The sequence below is a fragment of the Cryptomeria japonica genome, chromosome 1 (assembly GCF_030272615.1).
Source record: "Cryptomeria japonica chromosome 1, Sugi_1.0, whole genome shotgun sequence".
In the NCBI taxonomy this organism is placed as follows: Eukaryota; Viridiplantae; Streptophyta; class Pinopsida; order Cupressales; family Cupressaceae; genus Cryptomeria; species Cryptomeria japonica.
This window is the reverse complement of record NC_081405.1, coordinates 237741807-237759342: the sequence shown is the minus strand read 5'-3', so window position 1 is coordinate 237759342 and position 17536 is coordinate 237741807. Positions and strand designations below refer to the sequence as shown.

At 37.8% G+C, this 17536-nt stretch overlaps 2 protein-coding genes across 2 annotated transcripts; both read left to right on the top strand.

Moving 5' to 3' along the window:
- The first annotated feature begins 6637 nt into the window (after positions 1 to 6637).
- On the top strand, positions 6638 to 8056 carry LOC131042239 (putative UDP-rhamnose:rhamnosyltransferase 1). Its single transcript, XM_057975566.2, has one exon. It carries the CDS (start codon positions 6638 to 6640, stop codon positions 8054 to 8056), a length of 1419 nt encoding a protein of 472 aa, XP_057831549.2.
- Positions 8057 to 12597: 4541 nt separating this feature from the next.
- Positions 12598 to 14021, top strand: LOC131042265 (putative UDP-rhamnose:rhamnosyltransferase 1). Its single transcript, XM_057975606.2, has one exon. It carries the CDS (start codon positions 12605 to 12607, stop codon positions 14000 to 14002), a length of 1398 nt encoding a protein of 465 aa, XP_057831589.2. The 5' UTR covers positions 12598 to 12604; the 3' UTR covers positions 14003 to 14021.
- The last annotated feature ends 3515 nt before the right edge of the window (positions 14022 to 17536 follow it).

Here is a 17536-nt window from a genome sequence, read left to right as displayed (position 1 = left end):
TGTCATTAGGGGTCATATGGTGTCCTAAGGGGTCATATGGTGTCATAAAACACCATATAACCCCTTAGGACACTATATGGTGTCGTTAGGGGTCATATTGTGTCATTAGGGGTGATATGGTGTCCTAAGGGGTCAAATGATGTCCTTAGGGGTCATAAAACACCAAATGACCCCTTAAGACACCATATGGTGTCGTTAGGGCTCACATGGTGTCCTAAGAGATCATATGGTATCCTAAGGGGTCATAGAACACTATATGACCCCTTAGGATACCATATGACCCCTTAGGATACCATATGACCCCTAATGATACTATATGACCCCTTAGGACACTATATGACTTTTAACAACACCATATGTTGTCCTAAGAGGTCATATGGTGTCCTCAGATAGATAGTAATGGTTTAGGGGTCATATGGCCCACCAGGCTCCTGCACATACCCAGATGGGTTATATAGAGATATAAGATACCTAGAGGGGGAGAGAGGCGTGAGAGACCTAGATAGGGTGAGAGAGAGAGAGGGTTGAGATAGATGGACGAGGATAGAGAGAGGTTGGTAATGAGATATGGATGGAGATATAGAGAGGTGGAGAGGGAATGAGGGAGAAACCTAGAGAGGGGTAGAGAGGGTGTGATGGAAAGCTGATGATGTAGACGATAAAGAGAGAATAAGAATTAGTAGGGAAGGGAGAGAGAGATGGGTATAAGGAGGGAGAGGGAGAGGGGAAGAAAATAATGGAGATGCCTATAAATGGGAGGGAGGGATAACAGGAGAGATGAAAGAGCAAAGAGAGAGAAGAGTATGAGGGGATTGAGGGAGAGGTAGACATGGAGGGACTACAAGACCTAGGGAAGGCGAAGATAGAAAGGTGGGGCGAAAGAGAGAAGAGGAGGAGAGAGTTCAAAAATAAATAGGGGCAAAGGGGGAGGGAGATAGAGGGGAAAAGAGAGGGAGAGAACTAAAGAGGGGACAAATAGATAGGTGAGAGAACTATATTAGGAAAGAGAGATGAGAGACCTAGATGACAAGAGAGAGGAAAGGGATAGATAGAGGAGGGGAGAGAGAGGTGAGTAATAAGACATGATGTAGAGGTGGATAGGTGGAGAAGAAGGAAGTGATAGACCTAGAGAGGTGAGAGAGAGTTGATGACCTAGAATGTACAGAGAGAGAATAAAAGAGGAAGAGAGAATAAAAAAGTGGGGGAGTGAGATATATATGGGGGTATGTATGGATGGGGAGGTAGAGAGGGAGAGGGGAAGAAAGGAAGGGGGATACCTAGAGAGGGGAGGGAGGGAGAAGAGAAGAGATAAAAGAACAAAGAGAGGAGTAAGAGGGGATGGATGGAGAGGTAGACATGGAGGGAGAGACAGTGAGGTGAATAGGGAGGGAGGGACAACCCTAGGGAGGGAGGGACAACCCTAGATATGGGGAGGTGAGAGAAACAATAAGAGAGTGAGAGAGAAGAGAGAGGGAGAGAGTCAAGGATAGAGAAGTGAGAGAGACAAGAGAGGGAGAGAGATAGGTCTAGAGGTTGGGGAAGATAAAGAGAGTGAGATACCTAGCTAAAGAATGCTAATAGGAGCATGCTGATTACTGAAATTTAACATGTTGATTACTGAAATTTGACTAAGTCTGAAATTTTATATGATCCTCTAAAAACTAGAATCTACATTATAAGTCCTATAGAGCTATACTTAAATGTTATATTTCATGTATATATTCTCCTTCAGGGGTGGATATAACTTGTGCCCCGATTGGAAAATCTACACACTCACAAAACCTTCACATTGGACAATGTAGAACATTTGGCATGCGCTAATGCTCACCAAATGCAAAAAATGACTTTTCACATTTGGCGAGCGCCAAATATGAAAATTCAAAATTTTGCATTTGGCGAGCGCTAAATAGGGCGAGTGCCATATTTGGCGCTCGCCAAATGGTTTTCTTGGGAGAATACCAATCCTTTGGGTTGGATTTGCCTTGGGCATCCAACCTATAGGTTTGGACTATCTTTTCATGCCAATGATGCATTTTTATGAAAAGATAAAAAAGTGGCACCTTTTTGGTACCACAACTTGGTGCACTTACCCGTGATGCTAAGTTGTGACAGAGGAAGCTTGTGGTGATTGCAGTAAATTTGGCTGCTTGAAAATAGTGAATGAAGGATAAATTCATATCTAGAGATTGTTGGAGGATGTGTTGATGAAGGCCTATTAATTCTTGATTTATATATTTACTAACCTTGCTTGGATAAAGTGAGTCTTCTCTTTTAGTTTTGTATCTTTCCTTGAGGTAGTGCATCTCATCTTGCAAGTCCTTTATATCTTGCATTGGGATAGTGTATCTCAACTTGCAAGTCTTTCACAAAGTAGTGTGCTTCCTTGGCATTGAGCCTAAAATAATCTATTGTAATTACTTCATATGTTATGAGTTGAATCTCACTGTGGTTTTTTCCTATTTGGATTTTCCACGTAAATTTGGTGTTCTCTTGTGCATGGTAATTCATTGTTTTATTTTTTATTGCTATTGATAAGAATAAGGTTATATTTACTCTAGGATGTCGAATTAAGTTTAAGTATTTGTTCTAGGATAATTCATCCCCCCTCTTAGTCCTAAGTGTTCAATAATTGATATCAGAGCCAAGTTCCTCTAAAAGAATCTTAACTATTTGAGGTAGGTTCAGGATGGAACAAGATGGATCTTACAAGATTCCCATGTTTGATGGTGTAAACTACTACTTGTGGAAGATAATGATGGAATCATAGTTGAACTGTATGCGATTTGGAATTTAGAATTCAATTGTAGATGGTTATATAGTCCCTCTACTCTTCTCACTACTCCAGATGAAATTAGAATACATGAGAACAATAGAAAGGAAATGAATGTAATCATATGTGGCTTGTCTGATATAGAATTCTTGAAGGTGATTGACTACAAAACTCCCAAAGAAGTCTGGGAGAAACTTAGTAGCATATATGAAGGATACAAAAAGATAAAGAAAGTAAATTTGTCGAAGCATAAAATAAAGTTTGAGAGTTTAAGAATGTCTCAAGATGAAAATATTGATAGCTACATATACTAGGTAACTGAGATAGTTAGTGGAATCAGAGGTGTTGGTGGTGGACTGAGGAAAGATGAAGTGGTAAAAAAGGTACTCAGATTCTTCCTAAATAATTCATTCGTAAGATAACTTCTATTGAGAAGACTTCTATTGAGAAGACTAAGGGTTTGGATACTTACACAATGAATCAAATCTATAGGGCCCTCACTACCTTTGAGATGAGAAATATTGAGCTGGACAATTCAAAGAAAGAAGCCACATTGAAGGCCAATAATAGAGTCAAAGAAATTGTTGATCTTGATGATGAAGTTGATAATGTAGAAGAAAAAATTGTAAGAAGGTTGAAGAAGGGTGCTAACAAATATAAAGGTTCATTACCTTTTAAATTCTTTAATTGTGGAAGGATTGGTCATTATGCATCTAGATGTGCTTTCAAAGAAGATGACAATAGAAGAGAAGATGATAAAAATAAGTGCCCGACAAACCTAAAATAAATTTATATTCCAAGGAATTTAGATACTCATATGAAGGAGAAGAATGTGATGATTCAAATGTCAAAACACTGTGCATTGTTGTAAAACATGATAAAGTTGGCACATGTGGAAAACTAGTACTTTGTTTGACAATAATAACAATTAGAGATCTTTGTTGTGTATAATCTTCATGCAAAAGAAGAACCTAATGCTTGGGTAATTGATCTAGTGTTTTCTCTAATCATATGAATAGTGACAAAAGAAAGTTTATCAATCTATAGAAATGGAATGGAGGTAAGTCAAATTTGGTGCTGAAGAAGCTACCAAAATCTATGGTAAGGGAACTATAACTATTAATGGAAAGAACAAAATAGAGGATGTTGTCTATGTTAAAGGGATAAGATATAATGTGAATTTATTTTCATTCAAATGTGCAACAAAGGATACTAGCTTATATTTCATAACAATCGATGTAAAACCAGAAAAGGGAGCTTAGGAGGACTGGTTCTAGAGGGAACAAGGATTGATGGAAATATCTACAACCTAAAAGAAGCTAAAGGAGAAAATTGTCTGATAGCCTAGAGTAGTGAATGTTAGATTTGGCACAAAAGGATGAGACACATCAACTTTGATAACATTTTGAAAATCAACACCAAACATGTTGTAAGGGACATGCCAAAGATTGTCAAACCTACCAATGCAATATGTAAAAAATGTCATATGGAAAAGCAAACAAAGATAAGATTCAAGGGAAAATAATTTTCTAATTGAAAACCTTTGGAGCTAGTACACACTGATCTATGTGGACCTACTAGAACAAGATGACTAATTGATGAAAGGTACTTTATGATACTTGTTGATGACTACTCTAGAATGACATGGGTTACTTCCTAAGAGAAAAATCTGAATAATTAGATAGGTTTAAGATCATTAAATCAATGATTGAGAATGAAATGGAACTTACGATCAAATTTTTGAGTTCTAATGGAGGAGGTGAATTTACATAAAATGATTTTAACAAGTTTTGAGAGGATCATTGTTTTAGAAAATAGCTGTCTACTCCTAGGACCCCTCAACAAAATGAGCTAGGAGAGATGAAGAATAAAATAGTTCAATAAATGGCTAGGATAATACTAAAAGATGCTAACTTACCTGATGTTTACTGGAATGAGGTTGTACATACTCTTGTTTATATTCTTAACTAAGTCCAAGTTAGAAAAGGCAATTCAAAAACCCCATGAGATGTGGTATGAAAGGACTATCATTGCTAAGTAATTTATAATTTTTGGTTGAGCAAGTGCTATATCAAAAGAAATGAAGAGGATCTTGGAAATATTTTTTCTAGATCCGATGAAGGAATGTTCCTTGGATATTCAGTAGGAAGCATGGCCAATAGATGCTACAACAAATGACTTAGGAAGATAGTTGAGAGCACAAATGTTAGAGTGGAGGAAGAGTGGAACTAGACCATCAAAGAACTTGATGATTTTGGAATAGAAACTACTCCCTGCATTGTACAAGAAGAAGAGGAAGAAAAGGGAGATAAATGAACTAAGGGAAAGGATTCTGACAAGACTCCTAATGCTCCAGTAAAATATGTTCAAAAGAATCACTCTAAAGAGAAAATAATTGGTGATAAGAATGAAGGTGCGTAGCCTAGAAGAAGACGTGAACAAGTGAACAAGTGAACAAGTGAAGATTTTCCTTTTATCAAAAGTTGAGCCCAAGACCTTTTTTGATGCAAGGATATGTTATTCAATTTATTGTGTTATATTGACTTGACAATTCTCACCAAATTATTACATTCTATAGTTTACATTGTTTATTTACATCTATTTTAATAACATTATATCTTATAAATGATTTTAACTCTAATATTTAACCTATTAAATCTGCTGCAAATACTTAATTAACTTTGGGAGAAAAGTGCCATTACATTCACCATTTCCCTTATGGATGACATTGGTTGCAACTCAATGATTTTAATTATAGTATGAATGCCATCTTTTGCAACATTAAACTAATGACTAAAAAGTATACAATGCCTTATTGATAATACATGATTTATTACTTCCTTCAAAATCATTTTTCCTTTTCCTACATTATTTAAAAATATTTATTTGTGATATTAAACTCAATACATTTGATTGCTTCTATCTTTCCATCAACCTCACCATTAGTTATTCCTTTTCTGTCTCAATCTTTTATTCTTCTCTAAACACCATCTTGTAATCACAAATTTCCTCAAGGTTGATTGCGCCGAACCCAATTCCACGTCACAGATTCAGTCGGTACATTGTTGTGTTCTTTGTCGAAAAACTAGTTTCAACTTCACGTTATGTCATTTTATAAGTGAAAAACATCACCAGCTATGTCCACAAACGCCTGTATATTCAAATCAAAATTACATCTCACTCACGACATAAGCTCTTCCTCCTGCTTCTCTCCCAATTAAGCTAAGCATCTGTCAAAATATTGAAAATCTCTGCCAGGTGTACTGAGCTGGACCAAATCGTGAATAAATACAACACTTTCTCCCAAAAGATTTCCACCTTTGAGCTCTTTGATTTTGGTAGAGGGATTGATTATAAAATTTGCAGTAAATTGCCATTTTAAAACGTATATTGCTTAACGTGCATTGCACGAAGCGTATGGATTGAAATGTGTGTTAGAAAACGAGTGTGATGGGCTTCGATAACACCCACCGCATAAAATATACACAATTCGATGATATGTGTTGTTTAGCAGGCATCCAGTCACAGGGTCGACGACAACATACATGACGGTTACAGGAGCTTTCAACAGGTTTATTTATGTTTGACATAATTAGAATAATATAAAAGCAGTGGACATGATAAGGCAGGCAGAATTGAAAATTGAAATGTGATCTGTAACAAGAAGATGCGATTTCGAATTTTATTTTTCTAAGCTTTTCATGTGAAATTCATTGTAATTTGTAACCACCGGTCCATGTGAAATCGAGATTTTCATTGATAACGAATAGATTTTACTCGCTATGAAAATCTTAGGGTTCATTAAAATAATTACAGGCAATTTGTATAAATTTAGTTGTTGTTGTAGATGATGTCAACTAATTAATAATGGGAGCAGCAGTGAAAGATCAGATTCATGTGCTTATGTTTCCCTGGCTCGCACAAGGCCACATCGGCCCTTTCTTCGAGCTTTCCAAAAGGCTTGCTAATCATGGAATCAAAGTCACCTTCCTCTCCACCCCGCGTAATATTGCAAAAATTAGGGCGTTATTGTTAGACGAATGTTGGAAGATCGATCTGGTGGAACTTCCATTGCCGTCGGTGGAGGGGCTGCCGGCAGGTGTAGAAAGCACTGCCGATGTACCCAATGAAATGGAAGCCGTCTTGAAGTCGGCGCTGGACGGCCTGGAGAAGCCATTTGGGAAGCTCTTACAGTGTCTCTTACCTGATTATATTGTCCACGACTTTTCACAGTACTGGGCTGCAACTGTTGCTGCCAAGTTTGGTATTCCGGCAATTTTCTTCCTCATTTTTAACGCTGCGATGTCTAGTTACGTGCTGCATCCTAGCAGAGACAAGGAAGACGAAACCACCGTGGAGGACTTGATCGTGGCGCCGCCTGATTTCCCATCTACTCAAGTTGCTTGGCGGCCCTTCGAAGCTCGGTATATTGCGCCTGTTTTCAAAGAGAGTAACGGACACATCTCAGTCATGCGGCGCGCCTTTAAATCAGTCAATGGATGCTCCTTTATAATCATCAGATCGTGCTTAGAAATGGAAGAAAAGTTTCTACTATATCTCGAGAGAGCCATCGGAAAGGCCGTGGTTCCTGTGGGTCCTCTGCCACCTGATCTTCCAAAGAACAACCTTTCGGAAAATGAATCGTTCTGTCTGAGATGGTTGGACAAGCAGCCGGCTTCTTCTGTGGTGTATGCATCGTTTGGGAGTGAATGCTTTCTGTCGAAAGAGCAGATCGGTGCTCTGGCACGTGGTTTGGAGGGGACGGGCCTGCCGTTTCTTTGGGTGCTCCGCTTCCCTCGTTTTTCCAAGGAGGAATGCAGCGTTTCGGGCTTACTACCCGCGGGCTTTGAGTCTCGAACGCGCGATCGAGGGCTTGTTTACAGTGAGTGGGCCCCGCAGCTGCAGATTCTTGCACACCCATCGGTGGGTGTGTTTCTGAGCCACTCTGGGTGGAGCTCAGTGGTGGAAGCAGTGAAGTTGGGAGTGAAACTTGTTCTTCTGCCCATGAATGCGGACCAGGGTCTTAACGCCAGGCTTGTGGGAGACGAACTAAAGCTGGGTTTGGAAGTCGAAAGAGAAGAGGATGGAAGTTTCACTAACGATCATATTCGAACGGCCGTGCTTAAGGTCGTGAAGGAAGACTGTGAGGAGGGAACAAGTGTGAAATCGAGAATCAGTCAAATGAGAGAAAGCATATTTGGCGACAGCGGATGCGAAGAAAAATACATCAACCAGTTAATCAAACGCCTCGATTTTTCTCACCGAAAAAATCGTTTCGTTTTATGAAACTCTTCTCTTTTGTTATTGCAGGGCCTTGAATTTGACGGTCACCTTTGGTTGTCATATGAATTTTTTTTATAACGGTTTGGTCATTGCAATGTCTTTTATTTGACGTTTTAAGAAAAATATTAATAGTCAAAGAGATAGGAAAGTTATATTAGAAAGGTGTACGTTGTATAAACAAATGAAAGCAAGGTTATTGACATATAAAAGAAGTTAAATTCTGATGTTTTAGACAAAGTATTAAATATATTATCTTCTCTCAACAAAGTAAAATTGCAAACATATATTTTTATTGATAAATAACAAGAATTAGTTCATTCTTGTATGAACTACAAAGTATATACATTAAGCTTCACATATGAACAAGCAAAGATTAAAACTTTTGTAAAATGTATAAATTGTTCTTTAAAAAAATAAAAAATCTCCATTTTTTCATTATTCGTATCACATATTGATATCTTATATAGATAACAAGAATGTGAAAATGTAGAAAACAATGATAAATTAGTAATACATGCAGAAATTTTAAATTTACTAATACCCAAAATTTTTGTTTATAATAAAAATAGAAACTATTCTAAAAATTCATATTAAAATATTTTAAAAAATAGAAACAAATATATTCTATTATTTCAATTATGATAAGTTTCTAAATTGATATTTAAGACAATCTTATTAAAAATATTTAAAAAATAAATTGACTAAGTTTCTAAATTCATATAATAAAATAGATATTATTTTGAGAAATTCATATCAAAATATTATAAAATTAGAAACAATTATATCTTACCATTTTAAAAAAAATTAATTAAATTTATATTTTTATAATAAGCATTCTAAAATAGTATATACCAATATTATATACTTTATATTACCTATTATAACTTTTTACGGTTTATTAATAATTCGAAGTGTCATATATACAGTTTTACAAATAAATAAAATGTCAATACATATGATCCACTAACTTTTTAAGTTGTCATACATAGTCTAAAAGTGAACAAATGACCATATAGACTGTCAAATTATAGGCTTTCTTATTGCTTCCATACTAATAAAGATCAATTTTTTTTTTATCGAATTTAACTGATGTAAAAAATACTCGATACTTGATATCCAAAACTCAATTTATTTATTATCTTTCCTTATTTACTTCTTCCTTACAACCGTTATTTTCTAATGCTGCATTAAGTCATAAAATCATAGCTCACGAGGAAGACAAGGTTATAGTAGTAGAAGACTCCATATGAGTATAGCAGCTCATGAAATGAAGACAACCCATAGAAACAGTAGTCCATAAAACCAAAGAGAGAATGGAATCTTGAGCACAATGGTATTGGAGAAAACAAAACATATAATTGCAGTCCAAATTTTAGCATACAAGTGAAAAGATAACATGATCGTAACAGGAGAAACACTACCAAGAAATAAACAATACTCCATGGAGAGACACCAAAGTGTTATAATCATTCAATGTATAAATTATACAAAGAAGAAGAACAAAAGTATTTTGATAACATACTTACTTTTGATTAAATGTAACAATTATGCTATGCATTTTTAATAATATCTTCATAATAGGTATTTGTTGTAACATTATAGTTCGGAATAACTATACTTTTTCAATTAGATATTAGTGTATAATTAGACTAAAATTTCTAAATTAAAAATATTTTTTTCTATTATAAATTTTATATAAAAATTCTTTTATTAATTGAAAATATTTAAAATTACAAGGTTATACATTTCAATAATTTATTTTTAACAAATCAAGTGAAGGATAAAGGTCCTCTCCCTTTTTATCCATATTTAAATGTAATGATGAGTGAATAACCCATGTGTAGATTACTCTATTGTTACTAGAAACATAAAATATAATATGATTGATTTTATTAGGATGATTTTACATTCAAATGCATTGTCTTAATAGCCTTATTTTTGCATACCAAACTTCCCCAAATTTCCTTACCAAAACAAATCCCAACAAAAAAGAATATTATTTCTCTACAAAAAATTATTTATTCATTGAACTAAAAGCTAGCTTCTATTATAAATTATCTAATTAATGTAATAACCCAACATTCCACCTTATCATCTTAATTTGAAAATATTGGAACATTGCAAGAGTTGAATTCAACCCTAGAGACTTTGATGAAGCACACTCACCAATTCTTCTCACTCACTTAGGAAGCACTATATTGACTCCATCAGTTGATCTCTTGACTCTTGAACCTACAAACCTCCTCCATCAATTGATCTCCTGACTCTTGAATCTACAAACCTCAACACAACATGAGAGAACATAAAAGTGTCTCCATCTTCCTTCCACAATGAGAGAACATATTTCATCTCCAAGTTTGCATTTCCCTTGCGATTGTCACATCCCCACTCAATGTAACAAATGAGAGAATGAATCTACTTTGACACCTTTAATTGTTCCGATATCCCTCCTCTAGTGTTGTGGAAGCAATACTTCCTTTGGTATACAAAATAACTCAACAAATCTAGCTCAAGATGATAGCTCCTTAATGAGATACAAATAGAAAAAGGTGCTTCTCATGTTAAATGAACTATCCTTGAGTGAGAAGCTAGCCTAAGATGCTAGATGTGCTCCAACATCCAACTAACTATCTTTACACTCTATCCATTAGAAATAGCATATTGGTTTCTAAGAGCATTGAAACACCTACTAGATGTAGCATAGATAGCCTCAAAGAAACAAGAAATATGTGTGACCGTAATAATAAATAAATTTGACAAGGTGTTGGATTCAACCAAAAATACACCTTTTAACGCAATAAAGACTTGTAACTCCAAAATAAAATCATATTAAACTTATCATGTGTAATTTAAATTTTAATAAAATAGACCTTCCACTATTTTCCCTTTCTCCAAAAGAGAATCTCACATGAAGATTCAACCTCTAACAACCAAACAAAATAATAGATACTTACAGACAACTTTACAAATATTAAAGCCTTCAACTCTAATAAAATAGGTCTCTGAACTAAAACTTCTATGAAACCACTCATGACATTAAAAAAACACACTTAATTAAAAAAATTACCTATAAATCCTTGTTTCCAAACCATGCCAATATTGAACACTACAAATTTGTTCACTTAATTTATGTTAGATATGAAGTTTTTACACCTACCAGAACCATTAATCATTTTCCCTAAACTCCATACCTTATGCCTATTTACGCATTGCCACTTGCTAGATCTTTGCATTCAATTGTCTATTTAAAATCTTTTCTCATAGCTCTCTTTCTTTTTTCTTCACGATTTTTAATGTATGCATTGTTTTCCTTCACTGCTCAATAGTCTTCTCACTAAACTATACTATTACTTTTTAAAAAATCAGATATATCAATGCACTTTTAGTATCTCTTTCCTATAATTATTAAATATGAAAAAGTGATATTTTATAGCTTCCTTACACCCCTTTCACAAATTCCTTCTTGAGAACACCTATGAATAAGGGAAATTACATACTAAAAAAATTGTTTCTAGAAATTAGTACCAACCGTCAACAAAATTGAGTAATCAACAAATGCATACCTAGCAAAATGGTGGCGGGGGGAAATGAAATGGGTGGTGGTGGGGGTAAATGAAATGGGACCCATTTGTACAAACTGAAATAAAATTTTAGAACCACTCCCTCCTATTTCTTCTCCTCCTAGTTCTGCTAAGTTGTTAGTGGATTGGGACAATATTTTTTTCTAGTTTCTTCTACCACTATCCATCTTACTACTAATTTTCCTACAGGATTTGTTTGCTAGTCCAAATATTTTTTTGATGATAAAATGAGTGATGTTGGGTATACCGTCTTTGTAGTTGATTCTGTTAATAATTGTACTATTGCTTCTATTGGTATTGTTGCTATACTTAATATTGTTGTTTCCTCTGTTTCTACTGACCCGCCTTTTCCTATGGGTCAATGTTGTTTTGAATATAATAATGGATCCACATGGATAGTTGTTCATCATAAGAAGTATCCACATGGATTGATTATTAATGTTTTTTTTATTGAATTTGATTATAAAATTTGTAGTAAAGGGCCATTTTAAAACGTATATTGCTTAACGTGCATTGCACAGAGCATATGAATTGAAATGCGTGCTAGCAAACGATTGTGATGGGTTTAGATAACACCCGTCGCAAAAACTATAGTCCATTTCGATGATATGTGTTGTTTAGCAGGCATCCAGTGTTGCGGTCGATGACAGCATACATGACGGTTACAGGAGCTTTCTACAGGTTTAATTATTTTGGAAATAATTAGAATAATATAAATGCAGTGGACGTGATAAGGCATGCAGAATTGAAAATTGAAACTTCATCTGTAACAACAAGATACTGCTTCGAATTTAAATTTTTTAATGCTCCCATGTGAAATTCATTGTAATTTGTAACCATCGGTCCGTGTGAAATGGAGACTTTCATCGATAACGAATCTGATTTTATTCGCTATGAAAATCTTAGGGTTCACTAAAATAATCACAGGCGATTTGTACAAATTTAGTTCCTGTTGCAGATGATGTCAACAATGGGAGCAGAAAGCAAGAAACAGCTTCATGTGCTTATGTTTCCCTGGCTCGCACAGGGCCACATAGGGCCATTCGTCGAGCTTTCCAAAAGACTTGCTAATCATGGACTGAAAGTAACCTTCCTGTCTACTCCGCGTAATACTGCAAAAATTAGGCCATTATTGTTAGACAAGATTTGGAAGATCGATTTGGTGGAACTGCCATTGCCGTCGGTGGAGGGGCTGCCGGCAGGCGCAGAGAGCACCGCCGACGTCCCCAACGAAATGGAAGGCGTCTTGAAGACGGCGCTCGACGGTCTGGAGAAGCCGTTTGAGGAGCTCTTACAGTGGCTCTTACCTGATTACGTTGTCCACGACTTTTCACAATATTGGGCTGCAACTGTTGCTGCCAAGTTTGGTATTCCGGCAATTTTCTTCCTTATTTTTAACGCTGCAACGTCTAGTTACTTGCTGCATCCCAGCAGAGACAAGGAAGACGAAACCACCGTGAAGGACTTGACCGTGCCGCCTCCTGATTACCCATCTACTCAAATTCTTTGGCGGCCTTTCGAAGCTCGGTATGTTGTCGGTGTTTTCAAAGAGAGTAACGGACAGATCTCAGTCATGCAGCGCTTCTTTAAATCAGTGCATGGATGTTCATTTATTATAATCAGATCGTGCTTAGAAATGGAAGACAAATTTATACAATATTTGGAGAGAGCAATCGGAAAGGCTGTAGTCCCTGTGGGTCCTCTACCTCCCGATCTTCCCCAGAAGAATCTTTCGGAAAAGGAATCTTTCTGTCTGAGATGGTTGGACAAGAAGCCAACTTCTTCTGTAGTGTATGTATCGTTTGGGAGCGAATGCTTTCTCTCGAAAGAGCAGATCGGAGCTCTGGCACGTGGTTTGGAGGCAACGGGCCTGCCGTTTCTTTGGGTGCTCCGCTTCCCTCATTTTTCCAAGGAGGAATGTAGCCTATCGAGCATACTACCCGAGGGCTTTGAGTCTCGAACTGGAGATCGAGGGCTTGTTTATAGCGAGTGGGCCCCGCAGCTGCAGATTCTTGCGCACCCATCGGTGGGTGTGTTTCTGAGCCACTCGGGGTGGAGCTCTGTGGTAGAGGCAGTGAAGTTTGGAGTGAAGCTTGTGCTTCTGCCCATGAATGTTGATCAGGGTCTTAACGCTAGGCTTGTTGGAGGGGAACTTAAGTTAGGATTGGAAGTCGAAAGAGAAGAGGACGGCAGTTTTACCGAGGATCACATTCGAACTGCCGTGCTCAAAGTGGTGAAGGACGAGTGCGAGGAGAGAACAAGTGTAAAATCGAGAATGAGTGAAATGAGAGAGAGCATGTTTGGCGACAGCGGATGGGAAGAAAAATACATCAACCAGTTAATCAAACGCCTGGATTTCTCTATCTGAATAAATCAATCTGTTTTATGAAAGTCTTCTCTTTGTTCTTATTGCTTCCATATTAATAAAGATTAAACTATCCAGTTTAGCCTGCGTAGAAACTACTAAGCATATGGAATGGAAACCTCAATTTATGAATTATCTTTCTTTGATTAGAGATGAAGATTCCATGAGTAAGCAGCTCATGAAATTATGACAGCCAATGGAACAGTAGTCCATTGAACCAAAGAGACTTTGAAATCTTGAGTACAACGGCCTAGCCGAAAAGAAAACATAGAAATGCAATCGAAAAGCGGAAAGAAAACATGAGTGTAACAATAGAAACACTCCTAGGATATAAACAACACACACGCTTGGGCATTATAATGGTTTCTAAATTTTACTGTATGCTTTTATCATGCTTTTAAGAATTATTTTAGATCAATCTGTAGTACTTTTTTTATGTTCGAATTGTTGTCATCTTATTTTCTGTACACTTAATTGTATATTTTTTATGTTTCTACGATGCTTGAAGCCCTTTCAGCACGAGAGTGAATTAGACGAACTCAAGCCAGCACGTGCTCACCTTCACATTAAGTTATCCATATTCTTCTAGGAAAGCTAGTCAAGAGTTGAGACTTTGATGGATATCTCTTTTTGCATAGAAGCAGAATCTCACGGATGACAAAAGTAATGATTGTATAAAGTGAAGCTTGTGTCAATGAATTCCCTCATCTTACTAAGCAGAATCTTGTCACGGGGCTAGACCGGCCTGCTGCCCAAACAAGCTTTTTCCTTCCAAAGGAGGTCAAACCTCATGCGGCACTGGCAAACCTTACTCACGACTTCCATTGCGGACAAGTCCTTTCTTGTTTCCAGACTACGCCATACCTTTTCAAGTGTCCACCACCTGACCACATTAACACACACCCATGCGGAATAGAAGTGCATGCCAACCCTCTCACGGGTTTCTTTCATCCTGATGCTCCTAGCACTCCCTTCAAGTCCCTGACTCTACTCTAGCACTGTCTTGTCGCACCATCCTTGCACCCCTGGTACAAGCTTATAGGTCTCCTCGATGCCTTCGTCTTCTTGAGTCCCCCATAAGACCCTGACTACTAACATTGACCCATCCGGAACTCCTTAAGTCCTCTGGATCCAACTCTGCACACTCTCTGAGCATGCCCAGTACTCCCACAGCACTGGCACCCCATGTTGGCCTCCCTCAGCTCCTCTGAACCCTCAAGCACCAAACATATCTCATGGGACGACTAGACTCCCTGAGCTAGCTTCCTGTTTGTCCATCTCCACACAATGAACACAACACTAGGGCAATAGATAGCTTTATTGTTATGAAGAGACGGCCCCTGGCTCGATCTACAAACAATTCCAACTTTGTCGTTGGTCACTACCCCGAATACTTCCCCAAGCATCTGATTACAAGTTCCTGCCCCTAGATCAACGTCCACTCTTGAAACACCAGCACATATACCACTGCACCTCACCCCTGGTGATAGCTTCTCATATAGACTCCTGATCCATGAAGACCCTGTCTCCTTCGGAACTCAATCTGGTGCACCACTGACTCTCTCCCGAGCCTGCGACGGCTTACCCAGTACACCACTCAGAACCTCTTCCTGAATGAGGACTCCAAGTCACACTGCTTTGGGCCCCTGGCCTATGCCTACATGGCTTCACTGGTGAACCCGGTTCCCTGTACATCCTATGCACAATAACTAGCTCCATGCAAACACTCAGTCTAAGTCTCTCAGACTGACAAAACACCTTGCACTCCTACTTGGGCACCAAGCTCTTCGCTCCATGATCCACACCAATATCCTTGGTCGCTGAACTCACCTTCAACTCAGCTGTGCTCCCAGAACAACTCGCCTACGGACCATGTCCTCTTTTCGGTCATGCAACTCATCCATCTTTGTCACCCTCTTGGACTCGCCTCATGGCTCGACTCCACATGAGCACACTTTCGGAACCCAGTCCCTACTGCCACATTTGACCCCCACTCTAGGGCCTTGAGATCCCGGACCTCTATGCAAATCCCACATCAGGTAACCTAGGTGCATGCCCGGCACATCACCCCACTTGTTCCACAAGACACATGGACTTCCAGCTCTGCAACTCAACCCACATAGCTTGCCCAACTCTCAAGCTCCAACATTCCGATATAGATAGCCCATTGCACGGCCATCCCCCTTACAAGATCTTGGGTACTCCATTTCCCCAACTGGGACAATCCATTGCACGATCATCCTTCTCGCAAGAGCCTAGGTACTCCACTTCCCTAGTCCTCGGGTCGTAGATAACTCCCCGGGAGTCATCCCCAACATTGGCTCAGTTACTCCGCTTCACTGAGATAGGGACCATGAGAATGCATCCACCAGTAAACCTCACCATCCAATGATAAGGCGGGGTTACTCTACTTCACCCCTAATGTCCATGTAGGACCTCTATCTCCCTGAGACTAGAGGGCAGGGTTACTCTTCTTCACCCCTAGGAGGAGGTGTCTACCGCAGACCACCTTGGTGCACTCCTGGCACTCGGCTATTCTTTCAACCGACCCCCATATATAAGTTTTTCGTCCAATTCTCACACAACTGTAGCTTGGCATTAACCCTTTGTCAATCACCACAACTTCCACCTGCTGAGAATAACAAGGGACTTACAACCCCAGAAGCCTACTGATCTCCCTGAGACAGCAGCCCCTTACAAATCTCACGGATGACAAAAGTAATGGTTGTATGAAGTGAAGCATGTGTCAATGAATTCCCTCATCTTACAAGGTGTTAGGGTACGGTGTTTATCTCTATTGGAATACATGGGGTGTTAATATGTTCTTTTGTAAATCTTTGAAGTGGGATTATCATTGTAATTTTAATTTGAATTAATGTAATGACGTAAATCATGCTAATTTCAATAATAGCTGAAATACTCTTTATTCTTAAATAAACTCATAATTTCTTTAATAAGTCTATTTCATTCCACTTTTACTTCCATAGCTTCATTTGATCATTCCATTTATATCGTAATAAAAACAAAATTTCTATAGAAGATAAAGATTCTTCATTCAATAAATTGATACAAGTAGTATCTCAATCATACTATACTTAGGCATTTCAAGTTGCCATAAGTTCAATAACAAAATAATACAAAGTAAAGGGTGAGATGCGTCCTTTGATCTGTAACCCATGCTATCTTCAATGAAATCTTTAGCATGAAGACGAGAACAAGATTTAGGTTCTTTTTCCACCCAACCTTGAAGCTTTCACTTCCCCGAAATTCTTAGTCAATCAAGAATACCTGACCTTGCACAAATTGCTTAGCGAAAGAATTCGAAAGACATGATGGAATTTGGTGCGTGCCTAGATGATACATGCATTTTCATTTTTCTAATTCCATTAAGAAACAAGCAAGATCAATCAAGGATGTGGTAGAGAGCATAAACAAATCCATCTGTTTCAATGGTCAATAAGTTACTCGGCCAAGTATAATGCTATGCATATCAATAAAAGATAGTTTGGAAAAAACAAACTATTCTCTCTATCCGTC

Excerpts from the sequence above, each read along its gene's own strand:
- LOC131042239 (XM_057975566.2), top strand. The coding sequence starts at position 6,638 with ATGGGAGCAGCAGTGAAAGATCAGATTCATGTGCTTATGTTTCCCTGG.
- LOC131042265 (XM_057975606.2), top strand. The coding sequence starts at position 12,605 with ATGGGAGCAGAAAGCAAGAAACAGCTTCATGTGCTTATGTTTCCCTGG.